This window comes from Quercus robur, chromosome 11, assembly GCF_932294415.1.
Source record: "Quercus robur chromosome 11, dhQueRobu3.1, whole genome shotgun sequence".
NCBI classification, from domain to species: Eukaryota; Viridiplantae; Streptophyta; class Magnoliopsida; order Fagales; family Fagaceae; genus Quercus; species Quercus robur.
In genome coordinates, this window is record NC_065544.1 from 28251067 (window position 1) to 28275205 (window position 24139).

Consider the following 24139-nt stretch of genomic DNA (forward strand, 5'->3'; position numbering starts at 1 on the left):
AAACTAGATTTCCAGTCACACTTCTTTGTGCAATTGTGCGTAACCTTTTACGGTCCTTACAATAATCCTTATATATGTTTAGGGTTGTATAATCACGGATTGGATGAAAAACTGAATTTCATAAACCTTAATAGATAGCCATTTATTGAGCTAGCTGTCGAGGCACAGGCTTCACAATTTTTTAAACCTCGATAGATGCTAGCTGTCGAGATAGCTATTGAGTTTTAATGAACAGTACTTTCTGACTTGGTTCTTGGACAGACTTACATGGCTTTAACACTTGAACTTGAAACCTTGTTTTTTGAAGCATTAAACACATCCTAGATCTATCCAATTACAAGTAAAGTGCGTTTTGTCAAAGGATTAGCCAATTACATAAAATAGTGACATATGTTCCTAACATTGAATCACATATGTCTTAACAAATTCTCTAGGGTACTTCTTTATCCATGCAAAAATTTAGCCTTCAAATATCATTTCAAAAAATTCTTGTGCATGCAAATTCCATAGGGTCTTTATTGTGAATACTTTTAGCTATAAACTCTGCTCTTATTTTTTTAACTTATTTATTTAATAAAATCTTATTCAATAGTGCATCAAAACACAAATCAATTTTAAGAAATGAAAAGCCAAGAATGTATTGACCCCTTGTGATAAATTAACCAATTGATTTAGTCAAGTTAATTAATTAATTCAATTAACATATAAAACACGTGGTAGCACAAACAAATCACCAATTAACTAATATGCACCAGAAATTAAATTGACACGATAATTTGTTTACGAATGGGAAAATCTACACGGCAAAAACCCCACCGGGTGATTTTAAGGTCACCACTCTCGAGAATCCACTATTATCAAAACAAGCGGTTACAAGTAAAGGAATTCCAATACTTTATACTGACCTATAGTTGAATCCTTACCCCAATACACAATTGGACTTGTTCTACAGTGACAATTTCTCATTTTCAATTAACGGCTCCCAATATGTGACTAAACAATAAATGCACGGATCCTTGTACACGACTTGATCACCAATTTAAGAAAGATGTTGGCTACAAAGTTCTTTAGTTCATCACATGATGAAGATCATGAAGCTCCTTGGTCACAAAACCCTAATGTGTACAAACATAGCAGCTTCTTCAAGAGAAAGATGAACTAGGGCAAATTCTGTCTCCGGTCATAATTTGCATGAACACAACTTTGTTTCACACTCGCACAACCTTTTACGGCCCTTAAAATAATCCTTATATATGTTTAGGGTTGTGAGAAAAGAAAGCTCAAACATATACATACGGATTGGATGAAAAACAGCTCTGAAAAACTAAATTCCATAAACCTCGACAAACAGGGTATCATTGAGCTAGCTGTCAAGCTTCAGGCTTCAGCAGCTTTTTAAACCTCGATAGATGCTAGTTGTCGAGTTTTAAAATCCAGCATTTCTTCACTTGTTTCTTGGACAGATTTACATGGTTTTAACACTTAATCTTGAAACCTTGTTCTTTGAAGCATTAAACACATCCTAGATCTACCCAATTACAAGTAAAGTGTGTTTTGTCAAAGGATTAGCCAATTCTAAATTGACATATGTTCTAACATCAAATCACATATGTCCTAACAAGAAAATGTTACGTACTTGATACAGGAGACAAAATAAATACATGACTGTTATTGATAAAAAGTCATCATTCTTGTGCACCTGCGAAGAAGAAAGATAATTTCAATGTATTAGAATAACAAGTTTCGGTTTCAAAAAATGACAATATGCTAAATGGCGTTTTTACTAAAGTAAAAATAATTATAAAGATATTCGTTATCAATAACTTAATTTGTAAATTAAACATTCAATTATATTTCACTAGCAAGAAAACTCATGATGCAATAATACCCATTTGCGGAATTATAAAAAAAGAAAAAGAAAATTCCAACTCATTCAATATATGTGGAATTGGTGTCCATTTACATTATTTAGAATTATAAACTAGCAAACTTCTCTAACAAATTGGTTAATTAACTTTAGCTTTGTAGCCTTCAAATGTTTATGTCAGTAATTTGGTACAATTAGGATTAATGCAATCTTATGTCATAATCTAGTGTAATATGATGTAAGCTAATTTCTTGTGGACCACTTCAAAGAAAGAAATCTCCAAATATAAGATAGATTTTAGTGGCATATTAGTCTGGGTACTATAGAAGAGTAACTGGGCTAATTCACATACTAAGTACAACATAATGAAATTATCAATATTTTTAGTGGCCACAATCTCTCAGTTTTGCTAGAATAACGACACCCTAACATAAGGGCATGCGACTTATAATCACTATATGAATATCCCTTCTTTCCTTACAACATTTGGAGTGGCCTTATCAGATCATGTGGTGTGAGTTGCTACTAAGTACCAAATATTTCTACCAAGAAAAAAAAATTACCTGTGGCTTGAAGTCTTTGTCGGCCAAGAAGTTTTTGTCGAATTGAATACAGCTCAATTAGAACAGAACTTATGTTCATCCTTTCTCTTGGAAATTCGACTGAACAAGCAACTCCAATTTCAAATATCAAAATCATGCATTCTTGAATTTTTTCCCTTCCATTTTGACCTGCATTGTGAGAAATGTTGTTCATCTGTGTCTCTCCCTCTTCCCTTTCCCATAGAAGGATAGGATCTATAATGCCAATTATTTGTTTTGGCAAAGTTGCTTTAACAAAGTCATGAAGGTTTAAGCTATTTTGGAAAATGCTATCAGTTGGTCTTTTTCCCGTGAACATCTCTAACAATAATTTGACATAACTATAGACATCACCAAATGTTGACACCTTGTTTCCTAAACCATATTCTGCAATCAACAATTACATATAACATATATGTTATGTGAGCATAGGTTTCTACCCAAAAAAAAAAAGGAAAAAGATATATGGCAGACAAGTATTAATAAAAGAGATTTTTCAATGGCATGTAATAAGAAAGATAAACGAAAATTGTGTTAGTTAGCATTCTATTTTCAAGCTACAATCCACCCTTATTAAAATCTTCCTTTTAGGTTTTAAAATATAGTAAAAGAGGAGGGGAAAAGGAAATAGAATGAAATTTAAAAAATGATAATGATATTCACCTGGAAGAGTATAACCGTGTCTCTTCCTTCAATGGAGCTTGATTGATTAATAGAACAATCTTGGGTAGCATCAAAGAGCAATTTTGCCAAGTCAAAGTCACCTACGTGTCTGATCATTTTATCATCGGAAGAATATTGCTAGGCTTGAGGTCACAGTGAATGATTGGTGTTTGGCAATGATGATGAAGATAATCCAATGCATTAGCAATATTAATGGCAATATTCAGTCTATGAAGAAGACTCGAATTCCTTCGTTCCTCAAGAGTCCCATATGTTCTTGAAAATGGATGCAGCCATTCATCTAGGTTGCCATTTTCCATGAACTCATATACCAAAGCTTTAAAATCATGACCTTGATTGAACATGATGTAAGCACCTTTACAACTTTTCAATGTCTAATGTTTCATAGAGCCTCACACTCGACCATGAAACTTTTGGAAGCTCCATGGGTTGAGCACCTTGACAACAATCATATGTCTACCTTGATCAAGAATTCCTTTATACACAGATCCAAAGCCACCCACGCCAATTAAATTGGTAGAAGAGAACCCATCAGTTGCATATAGGATACTTTGGTAAGATAGATTCAAAAGAGAATTTCTTGAGTCACTTGAGGTATTTTCTTTTCTTTTCTTTCTTGAAAAACAAAGAAGTATGAGTGACAAAACCAAGGTTACTCAAAGAAGCCTATAGAGAATATTAACTTCAAGGGAAGGGTCAAGTTGCTCTTCTTGGAATTTTCATATTTGCATTTAGGAAGTTGAAACTTAGGTATGCCCCTACAAAATTTAACATTTCCCTTAACAAAAGTTGCACTTGTATTCTTTAGAACTCCTTCTATTGGCATCTCACCCTCAAAATTGTTGTAAGATAAATTAAGAGATTGCAAGTAAACAAAGAGCTCCAAAAATTTTGGAATTTGGCCATACAAATTATTTTCAGAAAAATCTAAATATTGAAGACCTCTTAATGATTCTAAAGATGGAGGAATGATCCCTTGGAAAAGGTTTTTTTCCCATGTATAGATATTCTAGCATTATTCAACTTCCAAGACTCGGGGGAATTTCGCCAACTAACATGTTTTTGGAAATATCCAATAGTTGTAAATTTTAAAATTTCCTATTTCCATGGGAAGAACACCAATTAATTTGTTGGCTGACAAAAGTAGAAAAGTTGGTGACAACGAGAGACCAATGACTTATGGGGATATCGAACCATAGAGATTGTTATTATGAAGATTCAAAGTAAACAAGTTTCGACACTTGCTTAGACCTTAGAGGGATGTTGGCTTGAAAATTATTTTCATATAAATAAAAATATGTCAAGAATGTTAAATTTCCGAGAGAAGATGGAATATTCCCGGAGAATTTGTTTGTAACTAATGCCAAAATTTGTAACTTCTTAAACTTTCCAATTTCAAAGGGAAATTTATCAGATAATTTGTTGTTTGACATTGTGAGATTCTCCAAGTTGATCAAATATCTTATTTCAGTAGGAGACTTTCTAGATATTTTGTTATTAAATACATTGAATTTAGTTAGGGATGGCAATTTCTGCCCAACCCGCAGGTATCTGGTCTAGCCCGACCCTAATGGGCCGAGTTTTACCCGGCTCGATAAGGAATAGGGTTGGGTATGGGTTTAAAAAAAAAACCCGAAGCGGGTTCGGGTTTTATCAAAAACCCAGCCCAAACCTAGACCGAGGCCTAACCTGGTTATTCTGAAAATACCAAAAACCCCTTATATATAGCTATAAACAAACCCTAACCCTCATTTCAACTCACGCCTCACCCTCACAGAAGCACACTTAGTCACAGCGCCTTGCCCTCACAGAAACACACTCAATTACAATGCCTTGCCCTCACAGAAGCACACTTAAGGAGGGGGAGTAGAGTAAAAGGAGGGAGAATAATTCAATTACTTTGTTTGGAAGTTTTTTAAGGAAGGAGGGGGAAGAGTTTGGAGGGGTTTGGAGGGGTTTCAACCACCTCTAACCCCTCATTTTCAATTCCCCCAAATTGGAGAGATTTGGAGGGAGAGTAAAGTAGATAAATTATTGACTAGATAAATTTCCCAATTTACCCTTTCTAAATTAATAATAGACCAATGTTGCAAGTCCATTTCCAAATAGGGATAAATTTGTCTATTTTAATCATTTCCTTTCCTCTCCATCCTAAATTTTAAAATATCCAAACAAGGGGAAGGGCTAATTACACCCTTCCCCCTTACTAATTTTAAAAACATCCAAACAAGGCGGAGGAGAACCATTCCCCTCTACTCTCCTTCCCACTACTCTCTCCCCTCTACTCTCCTCCCTCTCTAAACTTCCAAACATGCCATTAGTCTCACACCTCACACAGTCACACGGCTTTGTCTCACTCACTCTCAAGCACCGCTGCCCAAGCATTGCCGGCCCTGGCTCTCTGCCTCTCACTGTTGGTCCAAGCTCTCTGCACCGCCGATCCAAGCATTCACCACCAGTCCAAGGTCTCACCGTCGTCCCAGCTATCACCGCCAATCTGTTCTCTACTTCTCTTTAAAAAAAAATTTCTTAACCCACACTTTGGCAATGGTGCCCCCGGGCTTGTATCTTTCTCTCTCTTGATTTGCTATTTGGTTTCCGAGAAAATCGGTGGGAAAAATAGAAGCTTGATGCCAAATTTTGGATCTTTTTCTGATTTCCTATCTGGGTTTTGATATGGTTTTTGTGGGGTTTCTCCAACTTTTTGTGATATTCGTTTGTTTTTTTGTGAAACGCAGGAAGATCTTCATTGGAGGATTGCGGTAAGCCTAAGTCTTTAATGGATTTGTTTGTTTTTAGGGAAAATTTTCTATTGTAAAAATTTCAGTTTTAAAGTTGGTTTTATATTTATTATGCTTGTATTATCAAAAAGTTTATACCTTTTTACTTGTGTTGAGGTTTAAGTTACATCAATTGGCTGATTTCTTTAGTTTACTTAAATATTTGAATGCACATATAACTGAATCATAGATTTGTTATGGAAATCTATGCTTTATATGTTAGTTGATTAAGAAGTTTTGCTTCTCTTGGTTAGTCTGTTTGAGTTGCTTCAATTGGGTTACAGTTGTGTTGAACGGCTTAGATGTGGGTAGCATTTAAGTAAGCTCGGAATTTTGTTTGTGAATGTAATCCTATTGCTGATGTGTTCTGTTATGCCTTGTGTTGGCTGTCTTAATTTTTTTTTTTTCTTAAGTATTTCATAAAATTTATTGTGCAATGTTTTTTAAGCTCCTGTATTTACAAGAAAGGGAAACTGTGTGATACTAAATTTTGGGTGAATAGCTTGGTTTGTCATTATATGTTAAACTGTTAAAGCCTTGTTATGTTAGCGATAAAAAAGTGAGTGGGACATTTCACTTTTGATGAGTGAATAATTGAGTGTAGTTTAATGGGAAAATAAATTTTATGGGAAAATGTTTTTCAAAGAAAGTGTAATTGTTTAATGGAAATTGTATTTTTATATTTGCTAGTTATAATTTGATGAAGTTTATTTCATTTTTTAATTCATTGTTGTTGTAGGTTCTTCAACTATGCCTGGAGATTGTACACTTCAATTAATTCTTGATGATGGAGAGCCTAATGAGGAGGATGGGAGTTGTGTCACAGTTGTGGAGGATTAGACTTTTTGTATTAATTTAGTAGCCTTTTTAATTTCTTAGACTTCTTGGATTAATTTGTTGGTTTGTAATTATTCTAAACTTGTCACTTGTAGGATTTATTTTGTAGCTTTTTAATTTTTTGGACTTGTTGGACTTGTGATACTTATTTCTTGGACTTGTTGGATTTATTTTATTTTTGTATTTAGTAGGTGATTTTAGCTATGATTTATTGATTTATGATTAAATGGTTATCTTAGCTAGATGATTTATTGATTTATAGTCTTAGCTATGATTTATTGATTTATAATTAACAGGTGATTTATATTGATTTATGATATTAGCTATGATTTATTGATTTATAATTAACATGTGATTTATATTGATTTATGATATTAGTTATGGTTTATTGATTTATAGATTTATAATTAATAGGTGATTTATTGTTTTATGATTAATAGCCTATGATTTGGGCTGATTTGGCATTTGGGCCACGTTATCTAGGCTTGAATCAACATGTCATAGGGCTTGAATCTAGGCAAAAATGAATTTGGGCTTCAATTCAATTTTTTTTTTTTTTTTTTTTTTTTTTGGGTTTGGCCACGATTTGGGCTGCGGATTGGGCCCAAATCTGGTAGGGCTAAACTGGGTCCGTGGGTCTCACGAGGCCTGGCGGGGCGAGTCTAGGCCCTATATAAAAAACCTGTTTATTAAACCGGCCGGGTGTGGGCCACGGGTCCTAGCCTGCACGGCAGGTCCAGGTATGAAAAAACCCGGCCTAAATCTAGCCCGTTGCCATTCCTAAATTCAGTAATTGACAAATTGCCAATGCACTTGGGTAACTCTCCTCCAAAGTTATTGTCATTTATAGCAAAATTCAAATAGGTGACATTTGACAAAGAACAGAGAAAACTCAAGTCTTTTGCCCCTCCACTCCCAAAATTGTTAAGGGTAATAGAAAAAAAAAGAAATCCTATTTAGCTTCTCCAAAAAAGGAACTTTTCCACTTAGTTTATTTTCGTTCAATGCTAGAATTTCTAGATTTGAGGCATTAGATGTTGAAACTAGGATAGATCCTGTAAGTCGGTTGTAAGTTTAATCTTTCCATATTTGGTAGAGTGATGCCAATGTCCAAAGGAAGATGCCCCTGGATTTGGTTGATTGCTACAGCAAAGATAAATTGAATATTGAGGAAGGAATTGTTACTAGTCAACCTATTCCTACCCACAACAAAAAGTATAAGCTTTGTCAATTGGTCAAAAGAATCAGGGATAATTCCACCCAAGTTATTTTTACCTATAGAAAACGATTTTAGAAATGATAAAATTATTTCTATAAGATTATTTCTGTAACTAGCATAAAACTAGACATGGCAAAACGGGCAAGAATATTCTGACCTGACCCAACCCGACCTAAAAAATACCTGACTCGAACCCAAAATTTTTTTTTTTACCCGAATCAAAAACGGGTTGACCTGTGACCCGTCCCGTGTTTTTTACGGGTCAACCCGACACGACCCGCGACCCGAGCCCGAACCAGAACCATCTTTTTAAAACTTTTTTTTTGATAAAAAAAAAATAGTGAAATTAAGATAATATTGGTTTAACTGTTTATTGTGAGCTTTAAGGAAACAATTAATACATTTATATAACTGCATGCAAATTAATTGAAAGATAAATGGTTGAGCATTCTGTAATGAGTAAAAAATTTTAGATATCAAATAGCAAAGTACATGCCAAGATAATCTGGTTACAGTAGAGTTAAAAACAGATTTAAAATTGTAGGCATGTGTGAGACGTATTCACATGTGTGAAAATAGTAAAGCCAAAGTATCAAATTAGTATAAATTATGAATGCTTAGACCTATTTTTTAACAATTTATGTTCAAAATAAACGGCTTTTCAAAATAAATTATGATATTTCTTAGAGTATGTGCTGCTTAACAATTATATGATCTTCATAAAAGAGACCATGTATAAATAAGTAAGCAATCAAACTTTAACGCATATCTCAAATTGAAATAGAGTGCCAATCACAATTAATAATAGATTATAAAATTAATTTTCAAAATTGTAACTTTCTTATATGTTTTTATTCTTTATCAAATGAGTTATCCAATAAGTCATTTGTAATTTTTTTTTTTCTGGAATGTTGATATTGTGTAAAAATAAAACTTGTGTATTTGTTTTACTTATCTTTGTGTTATTTTGTTTTAGATAGCAATGTTAGGATTTGTATAATTTTAAAATTATTGAATAAATATTAACAAGTTTAACTGAGTTCATTTTTTATATAAGTGGTGAATTCAAAATAATGCATTTTACATCAAGTAATATGTTGCATAACTTTCCAAATGACAAATACATATTGTTTTCTTAAAAAAAAAGGAAAAAAAAAATTTCATGTGAAAAATACGGATCAACTTGACCCAACCCGCAGCCCGATTGATCCGATCCGCCCGTTTTGCCATGTTTACATGAAACCAAAGCTTTGACAAGGTGCCAAGCATTTCAGGGATTTCTCCATCCGGAAAGTTATAAGCAACATGAAGTGCTTCAAGGTTAGAGCAACTGGATAAATTGCTAGGAATTTTGCCACAAGTGTGTTGTTTTGCAATTGTAAGAATCACATTCTGTGTAAACGGCCAATTTCTGAAGAAATTTCATTATGAAAGCTATTATTAAAGAGAGTTAGATTCCTCAAAAAACTTAAATTTCCAATATGCGGTGTTATAGAGCCTACCAGTTTCAAAGATCGCAAGTTCAACACAGTGACTCTTTGATGTCGGCAACCACAAGTGACACCTTGCCATACACAAACTATTCTAAGTACAAACTCCATTCACCGACTCTGGATTTTCTCAAATGGCCTATCAAATCCTGAGAACACCATTGGGGTTGGAAAAGTGTTTAGTATGTTTGTAATAATGTTGGGAGTTCGAGGAAAATGAAGTCATCTGGGTTAATATGTTTGAGAAAGTGTAATGGTAAAATTGGGGCTATTGGTTATTTATTTATTTATTTTTCCTTTTTTTTAAGAATTGAGGAGGTATTGGTGAATCAAACGTACGGTCGTTTGTTGTTGTTGTCGTCCTTTAAAGCTTCACAGGTCTCTTTGCGAGGTGGTTATTCATTTATTGGATTCAGATGATGTCAATTTGAGTGAAACTTGTGCTTTTTAATAATTTATTTGAATGGATTCTGGAAATCGTTTGGGGTTGTTCACTTGTTATTTTCATTTTCAGGCTTGGTATTACTAATGGATAACATCAAAACAAGATAAGGCTTAAGAATTAAATGCAAGGAGATGTGCCCGTTTGGTATCCCCTTTTGAAACCACAATTTTGCATGGTATAGCTTTTTAAAATCTGGTACAACTTTTTCAAATAGCCCATTTTCTAAAAGCTGAAAAAATGAGTTGTACCAAATGGGTACGGCATCTACTTGCCTCCGGATGCTGTGGTAAGACCCAAGCAAATATGAACCTTGTGCCTTAGAGCATTCACATCAGCTCTTGAATAATTGTGTATAAATGTGTAAAATACACATTTTGACCATTTTTACACATTTTGAAGCAAAAAACACACTACATCAGTCCATTTAAAATCGTGCATAATCATCTAAAATTTTTCAACGAGCTACAGTACCCATGTAAATTTACACGGGCACTGTAGCATGTGTATTTAGTTTTTTATTAATTTCCATTCGCACCAATTTTCTCTCTCTTCTCCGTGCACAACGACCTCAACTCCTCATCTTCTTTTCCTTAGATGCACACAAACACATCCTCACAGAAAAATCAACACAGAAATATACTTGCTAAAAAAATAAAATCTTTTCCTCAGATGCACACAAACAACATCCTCACAGAAAAATCAACACAGAAATATACTTGCTAAAAAAAAATCTTTTCCTCAGATGCACACAAACACATCCTCACAGAAAAACCAACACAGAGATATACTTGCTAAAAAAAAAAAAAAAAAAACCCAAACGGAAAAACAAACAAACCCAAACAGAAAAACAAAAAAGAGACAGATCGGTGCTTATCGGAACGATTGGAGCTCGTGGGTATGGGTCTTGATCGGAGCTCGGAGCTATGGATCGATGCAGCTGTGGATCAGAACTGTGGATCGGTGCTGCTGTGGATCGATGCTTGTGATCGAAGCTGTGATCGGAGCTGTGGATCGGTGATCGGAGCTGTGGATCGGTGCTGTGGATCGGTGATCGGAGCTGTGGATCGATGCTTATGATCAGAGCTGTGATGATATGGATTGGTTTGTGACCGAGAGGGAGAGAGATGAGACAGAGAGATAGACCAAGAGGGAGAGACTGGGTATGGAGAGATAGAAGAGAGAGAGAGAGAAATCAGAAAATATGATAGAGAGAGAGAGAGAGAGCGCGTATAAAAACGGGTGAGGTGAGAGAAATAATAAAATAATTAAGAAAATTGATTATTTAAATAAGAGGGGTGATAGAATAGATGAACTGATGTGGGTGTTTTGTAAAAGTGATAGTATAAAATAGAAAAAGTAGGTTTTTGGTGTAAAATAGACGGAATCTTTTAGACGAGCTGATGTGAATGCTCTAAAAGCTGAGAATCTTAGAGAAACTAGCCTTTTACTTCTGGATATTTTTTCTAAGTGCATACCTGAGGTTTTAGCCTAGCAGATGCCTTAAAATCCATGACCTCATCCTTCACGTTGCCCTTACTAGGGGAGGAGGTACCAAGCTCATTGGCTTAGGTAGGCATGGTATAATTAAAGACAAGAAGACATATCTGCTAAGGGATTATGGTTTCTCATCCCATGTGTAACCACTTTAGCTTTTGCTTCATACATGCCATTAAGGCCTCAGGCAAAAAGCAAGGTAGATGTAGGTTCATTGCGCCGCATCTGAACCTTCTTCCCTGAATAAAGTAGCGTTTTAAGCTTTTGGCCAATTTTAGTAAGTGTATCTCTGAGGTTTAGCTTATTACTGCTTGTAATAGATGTTAGAGAGAGAGAAGAAAGGGTTGAATCAGATTTATTGAGATACTCTAGAAGTTTTGAATTGGTTTCTTATTATGTAATAATTCAATAGAACAAAAATCCAATTTATGCATTGGCAATATGCTCCAACTTAGTAATGTATTCTGATTACATGGATATGATGTATCCCATCATACTTTCTGACAAATATTTCAGAAGAAACTTTTGAGTCTTGTTTGTTAAAAGAGTTGTATGTAATTCTTGACAATTTGACATTGCCTTGGTGCTATACAGATATCCAGGCACAGGAGAATATGAAAAGTTCTTCGGGGAGGGAGTTTATCAGTGTGCAAGATGCAGAACTCTCTATAGGTCCACAACCAAATTCAACTCTGATTGTGGTTGGCCAGCTTTCTATGAAGATCTCCCTGGAGCCATAAACCGCAATGTAGCTTCCGTTCTCTTGTTTTGTATTTCCCCTTTTTTTCTCATGTTAATCTTTAAGTTCTTCTAAAAAATCATTTTGATAAATTTATTAACTAGATCTTAATGTAATCGGCCTGACCCAGATGGCATGAGGACTGAAATTACATGTGCAGCTTGTGGTGGGAATCTAGGCCACGTGTTTAAAGGTGAAGGTTTTCCGACACCTACAGATGAACGCCATTGTGTCACTAGCATATCGCTTAAGTTCGTTCCAGCAAATTCTTATGCTTCCCAGTGAAGTCTATTCTAATATTATGTTCATGCTGTTGTAAATGAGTTTACCAAAATAAAAGACTAATGCTGCCACACTTGACTTGAATGTTATCGTAGCTCCTATACGCACCTTACACTTTCTTTGCTGTTGTGTTTCTAAGTGCCTTGTATATAGAGAGAAGGCTTTACCTACCTAATATAGGAGAAGGGATTTCGAAATCAGAGAATATTGATGTTGTTTGATGAACACAAATACATACTGATGTTTTGAGTCTTTCTTGACTTTCAAGTGTGTGTGTATATATATATATTGTTAGGTTTTAAAGATTTAGGATTAAATGTTTAGATTCCTATTTTGTTTATGTTGGTAAACCGAGAACAAAAATATGTCTAGATTAGATGTTAGACATTGCTCAAGGTGGTACAAGCCAAGTCTCAAGAACATTCAAGCTACAAAAAAAAAGAGTTCAATTTCAGTGAAGCTCGACTGATTGAAAATTGCAGTAAATCAGTTTTTGCAGAATTTTAAACCAAGCCCAAGCCCGCAAAGACGTTTAGGTTTCAGTCCAACACTACTAAATATAAAAGGAAAACCCTAACTACGTTTTGAAGACTATTGGAAGACTTGTGAGTTATTCCTGTGAGATCTGAGAGGTTCTTTAACCTTTTAATTCCACAAGTGTCTACCAGAACAATATCTACTATCAAATGCTGGTGGAATCTAATTGCTACTGCAAGATCAACATTTGATGATCTGAAACCTTTGAGTGGGATCTCAAAGTCATAAGCACCGGAGCTTGTGTGCTGCAAATCCAAGAGAGAAGAGTCCGTAGAGTTGGAGCTTGCACGTGGTCGTGTCAGTAAGTTATTACTGGAGATAGAAATAGATTTAGGGTTAAATCTTTTGTAAAAACTTCAATTCTCTATTAGTGGATTTGTTTACCTTAAGAATAGCTAGTTCAAATCCTCCTCAGGTTTTTACCTTGAAACAATTCGTTTTATTGGTTTTTTTAGGTGATCGTATCTGTGTGTTATTTACTTTTCCGCTATGCATGATATGATCTATTACTATTTGACTTAGATCTCATAATTAACCTAAGTAAACACTTGGCTAATTCATTAGGTTAAACAATCTCTTTTTAAGGGGTTTAAACAAACAAATAAGTGGTATCAAAGCAGGTTAGCTCTTGTTTAGTTAGTTTACCCTAAGTTGATCCTTGACCTCTACTATCATGGATTCTCTTAACTTTCCTTTACATTCAATTAGATTGAAAATTGAATCTTTTTCATATTGGACTAGGTGGTTTTCGAAATGTGCTAACCCTATTCTTAAACTTTTTTGGTATAACTACATGCTACAATAATTATGTTTGTCATATTGCTTTAATTGCCTTAAAAGTACGTGATACTTGTTTGTGGTACTTGTATAGTGGTTGTTCCAGGCACATGATAGGTAACAAAGCATTGTTCAAGACTCTTTTTAAAGGAAAGATTGGAATTGTCACATTTGGAGATAGAAGCAAATCAGTCATCCGAGGTATTGGGACTGTAGACATCCCAAGATTGCCGGTGTTTGAAAATGTCTAGTATGTAGATGGATTAAAGGCTAATTTGGTAAGTATCAGTCAGATTTGTGATAATGGACTGAATGTGTTATTTACCAAGTACAAATGTGAAATATTTGATGATAGAGGTGATTGCATTTGTGTTGGAATGAGGACCACTGATAATTGCTATGACATAACTCCAAGCATCAGTCATAAGTGCTATAGTGTAAAACTTAATCAAGTGGACTTGTGGCATCAATAGTTAGGACATGCAAGTCACAAACAAATTGAAAAAAATCTCTGAGTGTGAAGCTATTCTAGGTTTACCAAAATTTGAGAAGATCAAGAAAATTATATGTGGACCATGTCAGATTGGTAAACAAGTGAAATCCAAACATCCATTTATAAGTGAAGTTCAACATCTAGGCCGTTAGAGTTGATACACATTAATCTAATGGGTCCTACCATAGTTCAAAGTCTAGGAGGAATGAAGTACATTCTAGTAGTTGTAGATGACTTCACTTGATACACTTGGGTGATTCTTTTGAGAGATAAATCTGAAGCTCTAGACGAGATGATACATCTATGCAAGAAGCTGCAAATTGAGAAGAATTCTATGATTGCTTGCATTAGAAGTGATCATGGAAGAGAGTTTGAAAACTCCAAGCTTGGACCTTTCTGCAACAATCAAGGAACTAAGCAAGAGTTTTCAGCGCCTAAGACACCTTAGCAGAATGGAGTTGTGGAAAGAAAGAACAGAGTGATTCAAGAAATGGTCGGAGTCATGCTGAATAACAAAAGTATGGCAAAGTCATTCTAGGGAGAAGCTGTGAACACTGCATGTCACACATTGAACAGAGTGTATTTTCAACCTGATACTAGGAAGACTCCATATGAACTTTGGAAAGGGAAAAAGCCAATTGTGAAATACTTTAGAATATTTGGTAGTGACTCCTACATCCTTAGAGATCATGAGAATCCTGAAAAGTTTGATGTAAAACGTGATAAGGAGATCTTTCTAGGATGCTCTACATCGAGCAGAGCATATAGGGTGTACAATTTTAGAACCAAAACTGTAATCGAATTTGCAAATTTTGTTATTAATGATGAGCAATGTGCTAAAGATAATTCTAAAATAATTCAAAGTATCCAGGACAAACCCACAAAAGTGGAAGATGCTCTACCTAAGGAGTATGTTAGTGGACCTAATGATCAAGAACTACAAATTCTGAATGATGCTGTGTCAAAGCCAGCAACACCAATTCATGAAAGGATACATGAACAGGGTGAGTCAAGTACTCCTCCTGAGCAACAAAGCACATCAGCTTCTCTGTTGAAAGGTCCATTTGCAAGGGTTAAGCTAAATCACCCTTCCACCAACATCTTGGGAAGCCTAAACGACAACATGCATTTGAGGTCAAAGGCCTTGAATGTTATTACACATTCATGTTATTTGTCTTAAGTTGAACCCAAGAAGGTAGATGAAGCCCTAGAAGACGCTAATTGGATAAATTCCATGCATGAAGAACTTCATCAATTTGTTCGAAATGATGTGTGGGAATTGATTCCTAGACTACATGAAGTCAATGTGATTACCAAATGGATCTTCAAGAACAAGTTTGATGAACATGGAACTGTCATAAGAAATAAATCTAGACTTGTTGCTCAAGGACACACTCAAGTAGAATGAGTATTTACTTTGATTAGACTTTGACACCTATTGCTAGAGTTGAGTCTATTAGAATACTTTTGGCCACTGCATGTCACTTGAATTTCAAACTCTATTAGATGGATGTGAAAAGTGCATTTTTGAATGAAATGTTGCAAGAAAAAATATATGTAGAGCAACCTAAAGTTTTTGTGGATCCTCATAGACCTAATGATCTCTACAAATTGAAGAGAGCATTGTATGGTCTTAAATAAGCTCCTCGAGCTTGGTATGACAGACTAACTTCTTATCTTAAAGAGAATGGTTTTAAGAGAGGAAATGGTGTTTCATTCAAAAGGATAAGAAACATTTAGTTGTGGCTCAAGTCTATGTGGATGATATAGTTTTTGGCTCTACTAATGACATTCTTGCAAAATCTTTTACAAATGAAATGAAGAAAATGTTTGAGATGAGCATGGTGGGTGAATTTACCTACCTTTTGGGATTGCAAGTGAAGCAAACCAACAAAGGAATTTACATCAACCAAGCTAAGTATGCAAGAAATCTTGTCAAGAGATTCGGACTTGAGAATGTTGCTCATGCTAGAACACCAATGGCCACCAACACAAAACTGGGGATTGATTTATCAGGTCAGCCTGTTGACATTACCTTATATAGAAATATGATTGGTTGTTTATTGTATTTAACTGCTAGTCGTCCTGATATATTTTTTAGTGTTGGTGTGTGTGCTAGATTTCAAGCTAATCCTAAAATGTCACATTTAACTGCTGTTAAAAGAATAATTAAATATGTGAGTGGGACTAGTGATTTTGATTTGTTCTATAGCAGGGAATCTAATGTCTCTCTTGCTGGATATTCTGATGCTGATTGGGTTGGAAATGCTGATGATAGGAAGAGCACTACTAGTGGGTGTTTCTATGTTCTATAGCACAAAATATATTGTAGCTGGAATTTGTTGCTCACAACGTCTTTGGATGAAAAAGCTTTTAGGTGATTATGATCTGTCACAGGAAATTATGGTTGTGTATTGTGATAACTCTAGTGCTATTGATATATCTATGAATCTGGTACAACATTCTAGGACTAAACATATAAAGATTAGATATCACTTTATTAGGGATCTTGTTGAAAAGAAAATTGTTTCTCTTGAGTATATCCTTGCTAACATTAGAATGCTGACATCTTTACCAAACCTCTTGATAGGAGCAAGTTTGAGTCTCTTCGTCAAGTGATTGGTGTTATCACACGTCCTTAGTCTTCAAGGATATCTTTCGTCCTTGTGCTTTAACTTTCAATTCTTTGTGATCAAAATGTTTTTGATTAGGATTTTCCTTTGCATTACATTCATGCATTTCATTCTAGGTTTGTTAGGATGTTTCTAATTTTTTTTTTTTTTTTTAAAAATTGGAAAAAAAAAATTTGTATTACACATCACCAAGTGTGTGATTGAGGTTGGCCTATAAAATTTGCATTTCATGATTGTGTACCTTGTTTAGCTTTGATGAGCTATTTTTCTATGCTTTGCTAGTTTGTGCTATGTAGTGCTTAATTATGTGAGTTGTTTATAGTCTTTAAACACATGCTATTGAATTTGATGTCACATTCTTTTGAGTGTAAGGACTAAAAAATCCTAGGTGAAAGGCATAAATAACTATCTCACTATTGTTACTTGCCAATCATGAACACCTGTGTGCAATTCATAAAAGCTATGCTCGGTAAGGTGTAGCACTTGTACAACAAGATTAAACGAGGTGTTCTATAAAAATGTAACAAGGGTATTTTCTTTTCTATATCCTATATGTCCATGCATGATATCTTTGATTGTGCTCAGATCAAAAATTCAAAAGAAAACAAAGAAAAAGAAAAAGCATAAAGAAACAAAATGCTTTTACATGATTGCAAGCATGTTTTCTAAGAGATGTGAAAGTTATATGATGTAAATCTTTAGGTGATAGTCACTTTCAAACTAATGTGATTGATGATGAAAATTTTTTTTAATTACTATCTACATCCTTTTATGTATCTCATACAGTTACTAGTTGCACACACCACATGCAAATCTTTGTTAAATATTGTACATGTGATTGTGTGTTAATTAATGTGGCCATCCAAGATTATGCTTTTGTGATCCATGATCTTCTTGCTCCTAATACCCTCTTCAATATGCTCCCCAATAGGGATGAGGCTAGCAAAATAAGTGACTTGGGTGCTGATCATTTTCTCATAGTAAGGAGGCTTGAGGTTGTCAATGAACCATTTGATCATCTCATTTTCCTTTATGGGGGTTACACCTATGTGGCTAGCTCACGCCACCTCTGGGCATATTCTCGAAAAGACTCCCCACTCTTCTTCTTCGTTCTTATAAGGACCGTGCAGTCGAGAGCTACCTCGGTGTTGAAACTATAGTATTCTATGAAAGAGTTGGCCATTTCCCTCGAGCTAGAGGTCTTTTCCAATCTCGCATACTATATGGTAGCGAGGCCAGTCAAATTATTAGGGAAAATATGGCAAAGCAAAGGGTGATTATCCCCACAGGGAGCCATCTTCCTACAAAACATGCACAAGTGTGCGCAAGGGTCTTTAGTACCATTATACTTAACGAACTTTGGTGCCTTGAACTTAAGAGGCATATTGACCTGAGGGAAGTTCGTCAAACTATCTAGATCAACGCTTCCATGAGTGCTAGAGCCCTCCATAATTTGAAGCTTCTTAGCTAGAGTTTCCACCTGGCTCTTGATTTGGCCGATCCCAGATTCGGGGTTTTTTTCCTTAGAAGGATCTGTTTCTTGGTCATTACCCTGGGGCGGTATATTATGGCCCTGATCCTATACTGGTGGGGGCTGATTTTCACTCTCGGTCTAGGGACCTCCCTAACTATGACCAGAGGAGTTCTGTCCTCCTTCTACAACCAGTTGTTGCATCATACGCATCATTTCTACCACTTGCTCCTTCAAAAGAGCAATTTCCTGAGCATTTTCCTTATGGGGAGAAGCACCACTAGTAGACATCTCTCTTACGCAAGATCTAGTGACGATGGGATTGCAATGTGGTGGTAGCTTAGACTGTTTCTTTTTTGCAATCTTTTGACCTCGAGAAAGAATAGGAGGTGAAAGTAATGAGGTGCATTTGACAATGTGGAAACACAACACCAAAATCAAGTTAGTTTATATCCTTGCTATTTAACATGCACCTACCATTTTTAGAAAAAATTGGCTTTGCACCCTTGGTCAGGTATTTATCATGGTGAGTTTATACTATGATGCAAGATTAATGCAAAAGATTGGCAAGTAACCGAAACTTTCATGATATGCTTGGTAATGAGGGTCGAACCCTCTTTTGATTACATGCTTGTACAATACTTACTTTTACAATGTTGGGTTCATCGACTCCAACGGTGGGCCTTTTACAATACAAGGAAATGCAATTACGAGGAAAAGCTTGGCTTCTGACAGTGTGGACTTCTTAGGGAAGCTCTTGGACACTTGGATCTCTTGGTAACTTGGACAGCGTGGATCTCTTGGACCTTTGGATCTCTTGGGGGAGCCCTTGGACTCTTGACATCTAGGACCTTTGGCAATCTTGACATCTTGGCAATTGGGATCCTTTGGCAATTTGGATCTTGAACCCTCTTAGCTACTTTGATATCTTGTGATCTCTTTGATGATTTAAGATTCTGGGCAATCTTTTTGGATCTTTTCTAGGAAAGCTCTTGAACTCTTGATGCTTTAGAATTCTTGACAGCTCTTGGGCAGTGTTTCCTCCTAAACAGAGTTTCAGCTACTTGCCACAAATTTTATCTTTGCACAATTAGGTGACAAGACCATTTAGTGTATGCATGAATGCCCTTGTAGGGTCATAAACCCTTAGGGATAGGGTATGATCTAGCATGTATAAGCAATCGGGGTTGCTTTTCCTAGGGGTTTAATCATGGATGCTATGCAAGTAGGATAGAAAGAACCTGGAGTAAAGCACAATTTCTTTAGCACAAGCAAAAAAGGCACACCTGTTACAAGACACTTTCCTTTGACCTTATAAGGGTATCCTTTTCTAGGCTTGGATGTTCACTCTTTGGGCTTCACATAGTCTTCATGGGCTCTGAGCTTGATCTAGTCCTCACAAATTTGACATAACTAGGCCAATTATATGTAAAGGCTTAACTGGTAGGTTGTTCCTATCCTAAGGGGACTCAATCGCCATACCCCTCCCTTCATGGAAGTTATGGGGCAGGAAGGATCGAGGGGGCCTATCAGCTACTCCTATCCACCCATGGACCCAAAAGTGCCTACAAAGTTAGCCCTAGATCTAACTATGGATAACACTGTCGATGTTTGTGTCTGGGCATTTGCAAATAAGGTGATGAAATCCCCAAAGAGATGTGACTACGCTAGTAGTGTGGAGGCCGAGTTTGGCTTAAAAAGGGTGTTATGTCATGCAATTCTTAATGAAGGGGAAAGACTTTTTAAAAGCACAACAGAGACATATATATATATATATATGAAAGCAAATAAAGGTGTAGCGGAAATTAAGTTTTGCTACCTTATGTTTGCATGTGAAGGAAAGCTATAAAGCATGTAAGTAAAGCGGTAAAGCATGTTGAAGAAAGCGGTAAAGCATGTGAGGAAAGCTGTAAAGCCCCATGAAAATACCTCACACCCCTTTTTGGAAAACATTTGTTTGCTCTTTTGAAAATAGTCTACTAGGATATAGTCGAAGCCTTTTTCAAAAAGGAAAGCCCCGGAGGTTAATGCCTATTTCTATGTTTTTGAAAGCCAATGTCCAAAGATTATGGACAACACACAAGCAAGCAAGACTCATGCATGAACATGTAAGCAAGCATGTAAAGATGCATAGAAAGCCAGCGGGTGGCATAAACAAACATGGTAAGCATAGTGTTGCGCTGAGTGGAAAAGAGGAAAGGTATGCACAAAGAAACTGGCATCATGGCAATGCCTCCCACATGGTTACATCCAAACGAGGCCTCACGGGTATCGTATATAACCACAAACTCGCTAAGGGCATCAAGCATGGCAAAGCCTAGAACTAGAGAGGCTAACACAAGCATAAAGCGTAGAAGCAAGCAAGCATAGACATGCAAAATAGGAATGATCCAAACCCTTTGATGTGAGCCTTGGTGTACAGACGATGAAAAAAATCATAGGGTCTAGATTGAGTCTCAAATAATAGGCCAAAACACAAGAAACAAAGGGAAAACGACAAAAAGGCTACAATAGCACATGGCATGACAAACATAGCCTAGGTCTAGGCACACAAACATTGCATGGAGTGCACAAACACATAGATGATGGCATAAAACATGTAGAGAACATGGATCTAAGCATGTAAAGGCACCAATCTACATATATAAGCATGGAAATATGCATATAGGCATGTGAATGCCAAGCACATAAACATGGAAGAACATGGATCCAAGCATATAAGCATGTGAAAACAAGAATCTAACCATGTAGCATGGAAATAAACACATAGATCCAAGCAAGGCATAGCCAATAGCGTCATACAAGCATGTGAGCATGTAACCCTAAAATCAATCTAGAACAAAAAGAGGAACAAAGCATGTAAGGATGTAGATCTAAGCATGAAACATGGCATAAGCCATAAAAAGCAAGGAGATTTAAGCTAGAAGCACAAATAAAGTAAGAAACATGTTGAAGAAAGCAATAAATCATGTTATTCAAGCAAAAAGAACAATGTAAATGCTAGAAAAAGATTTAGAAAGTTAGGGGTGTGGATAGTAGCGAAAAAGCTACATCCACACCCATAAACCCTAAATCCCAAAGTGTAGAACCAAGGAAAAGAAGATTAGGTGTAAGGAAAATACCTTGTGTTTTTGGTGAAGAAAAGAATCAAGAGGATTTTGATGTGTGTTTTGTATTTTTTTTTGGTTTGGAAGAGAGAAGAAATGTGTAGAAGACGTCCAAAAAGAGATCAGGCAGTTGAGAAGTCCCTTTTTTTTTTTTTTTGGTTTGAAGGTGCCTGAGGCCTTTTATAGCCCCAGCACGCTTTTCGAGGCGACGGCCCTTCAAGGGCCACCACCTTCAACTTCATCAGATCGAGTTAATCTTAAAACCTCTAGAAAGATATTGACTTCCTATTTCTAAAAAGGTATGGAACTTGAAAATCCAATGGTCGAATCAAAAGTTATGGCTCTCGGAAGTTAGCGGTGCATCAATCAGTGCGTTATCCCGATTTTCGTGATATCTCGTTCATTCTATCTCTAATTTTGACCCATGAATAGTCGTTGGAATGAAAATTTCATAATCTTTGCAATGACATTGGTTTCAACCCGTTCTGATAGCCGGATCAAAATTAGAGTTTTTGGTGCCCATCGGGGTCAACTCTGAGTCAAACTTTGTCAAAGCTGCCAAAAATCTCCGAAAAGCTCTGGTTTGATGTGAAACTTTGAAAAGTGTTGTTTTGTGAGGATTTTGACCTCGTTTGACCTTCGGTCAACTTGAGGTTGATCAGGTTCATTTTGGTCATTTTAGTTGAAAAAGGCACTTTGGGTGCTCTGATGTCTAAATGGGTTGCGTCACGTCATTCTAGATATTCTCGAGGCCCCATGTAGAGAAAATAACATTTTTGGATTTTTTGGGGTCCTACATGCAAATAGAGGGCAGACAAAATACGGTATCAACAACCCTAACTACATTTTGAAGACTTTTGGAAGACTTGTGACTTACTCTTGTGAGATTTGAGAGGTTCTATAACCTTCTAACTCCATAAGTGTCTGTCAGAACAAGATTTACGATCAAGTGCTAGTGGAATCTAGTTGTTGCTACAAGATCAACATCTAATGATCTAAAACCTTTAGGTGGGATCTCAAAGTCATAAATGTGGGAGCTTGTGTGCTACAAATCCAAGAGAGAAGAGTTTGTGGAGTCAGAGCTTGCACATGGTCGTTTCAATAAGTTACTACTAGAGGTTGCAATAGATTTTGGGTTAAATCTTTTGTAAAAAAATCAATTCTCTATTAATGGATTTGTTTACCTTGAGGATAGCTAGGTCAAATCCTCCCCAAGTTTTTTCCTTGAAACAGTTCATTTCATTGGTTTTCCTAGGTGATCATATCTTTCTGTTATTTACTTTTCTATTGTGCATGATATGATCTATTACTGTTTAACCTAGATCTCATAATTAACCTAAGTAAACACTTGCTAATTCATTAGGTTAAACAATATGCTTTAAGAGGTCTAAACAAACAAACATATATATGTGTGTGTGTGTAGGTATTTATTTCAACCTTCATTTGTTATTGCATTCTGAGTTTTTTGTAGTATGTCGAAGATTTGGTAGATTTTTGGAGTTCCCTCGTCATGAATTCTAATATGTTTAGTTTTAAGTTGGTAGAAGTTCAAAAGTTTTTAAGAGATATGTTTACTATTTGACAAGGGTCCAAGTCAATTACAGAAACATTCACACATCGATAATAGGGGTGGGGGATGTCTACATTGAAAGCACTAGGGGTACTAGTTGATCTACACTACTCTCGGTGGTTCATTGACTTAAATTTGCTTTAGAACATATGCAAACATGGTTTATGCTCTTTTTCCATTTTCCTATTTAAATTAGGAATTTATATTGTTTTCTTTTCTTAGTTAAGTTGCTTTCCATTCTCTAATAGAATTAGGGCTTTGTAATTTCTTTTTCTTAAAGGAGTATAAGAAAATCTCTTCCTATAAATGCTCTTTAAAAAGTGGTTGTGATTAAGAAGTTGTTACTAAGAAGTTTCTTTTGAGAGGTTTGTGAACGTATGAAAATAAATTAAATCTTACTAAATAAATCTTAATCTAGTTTAATTAAAATTGATTGTTAAATTGGTTATTTTGAAATTAAATAAACAAATCAAGAATTAATCTAAGCAAAGATATAATATAGATACTATCAAATTAAAACCTACTACATAATAATTTAGAGATTAATTTTGTTATCATGGAAGATATTATCATTAAAACCTATGTTTAAAAATTTAAAGCATGCTCTTCTTTACATCCTAAGTATAAAATCAAATTATCAATTGTATTCTTTGCCAAACAAATCACAAAAACAATTGTGAGAAAAAAAAATATATGAACTCATATGTAGAATCCTATCTTAGTCAATTGTGATAAAACAAGAACAATTTAAATCATTAAAGAACAACTTCTGTGGGAAAAATTAAATCTTATAAATAATATAGAATAATTTTATCTTCAACCTTAATTATAAATTTAGCTGCTCATAGTAATTGGAATAAAATTCAGAAATAAAATACTGAACATTACAATGCTAGCATAAAGAAAAGGTGCAGAAAAAGCTCCATGCTGTTGCCTCATTACTTTCAACCCCTAGCCTATATTTCTTCTTCCTTTTCCCACAAACTCCGGCCAAAATGACCAAATATCATCATTGACAATAATATTTAGTGTTCTACTACTGTTTGCAAAATATTTAGCAATATACTACTGTTTTAAAACTCGAGTAATGGAAACTCAAATTTCATTTATATCTCAAGCTCATCAAGCTCGAG

The 24139-nt window shown here is 35.4% G+C and overlaps 1 protein-coding gene across 2 annotated transcripts in view; it reads left to right on the forward strand.

The window, feature by feature from the left end:
* Positions 1-12491, forward strand: part of LOC126707638 (peptide methionine sulfoxide reductase B5-like) — an 85283-nt gene extending 72792 nt beyond the window's left edge. The window contains exon 2 of one of the 2 annotated variants that reach the window (XM_050407394.1): positions 11992-12491. In XM_050407394.1, coding sequence (XP_050263351.1) covers positions 11992-12211 — 220 coding nt within the window. In that variant the 3' untranslated portion in view covers positions 12212-12491. The remainder of the gene's footprint in view (positions 1-11991) is intronic. The other variant, XM_050407393.1, reaches the window with a different exon arrangement.
* The last annotated feature ends 11648 nt before the right edge of the window (positions 12492-24139 follow it).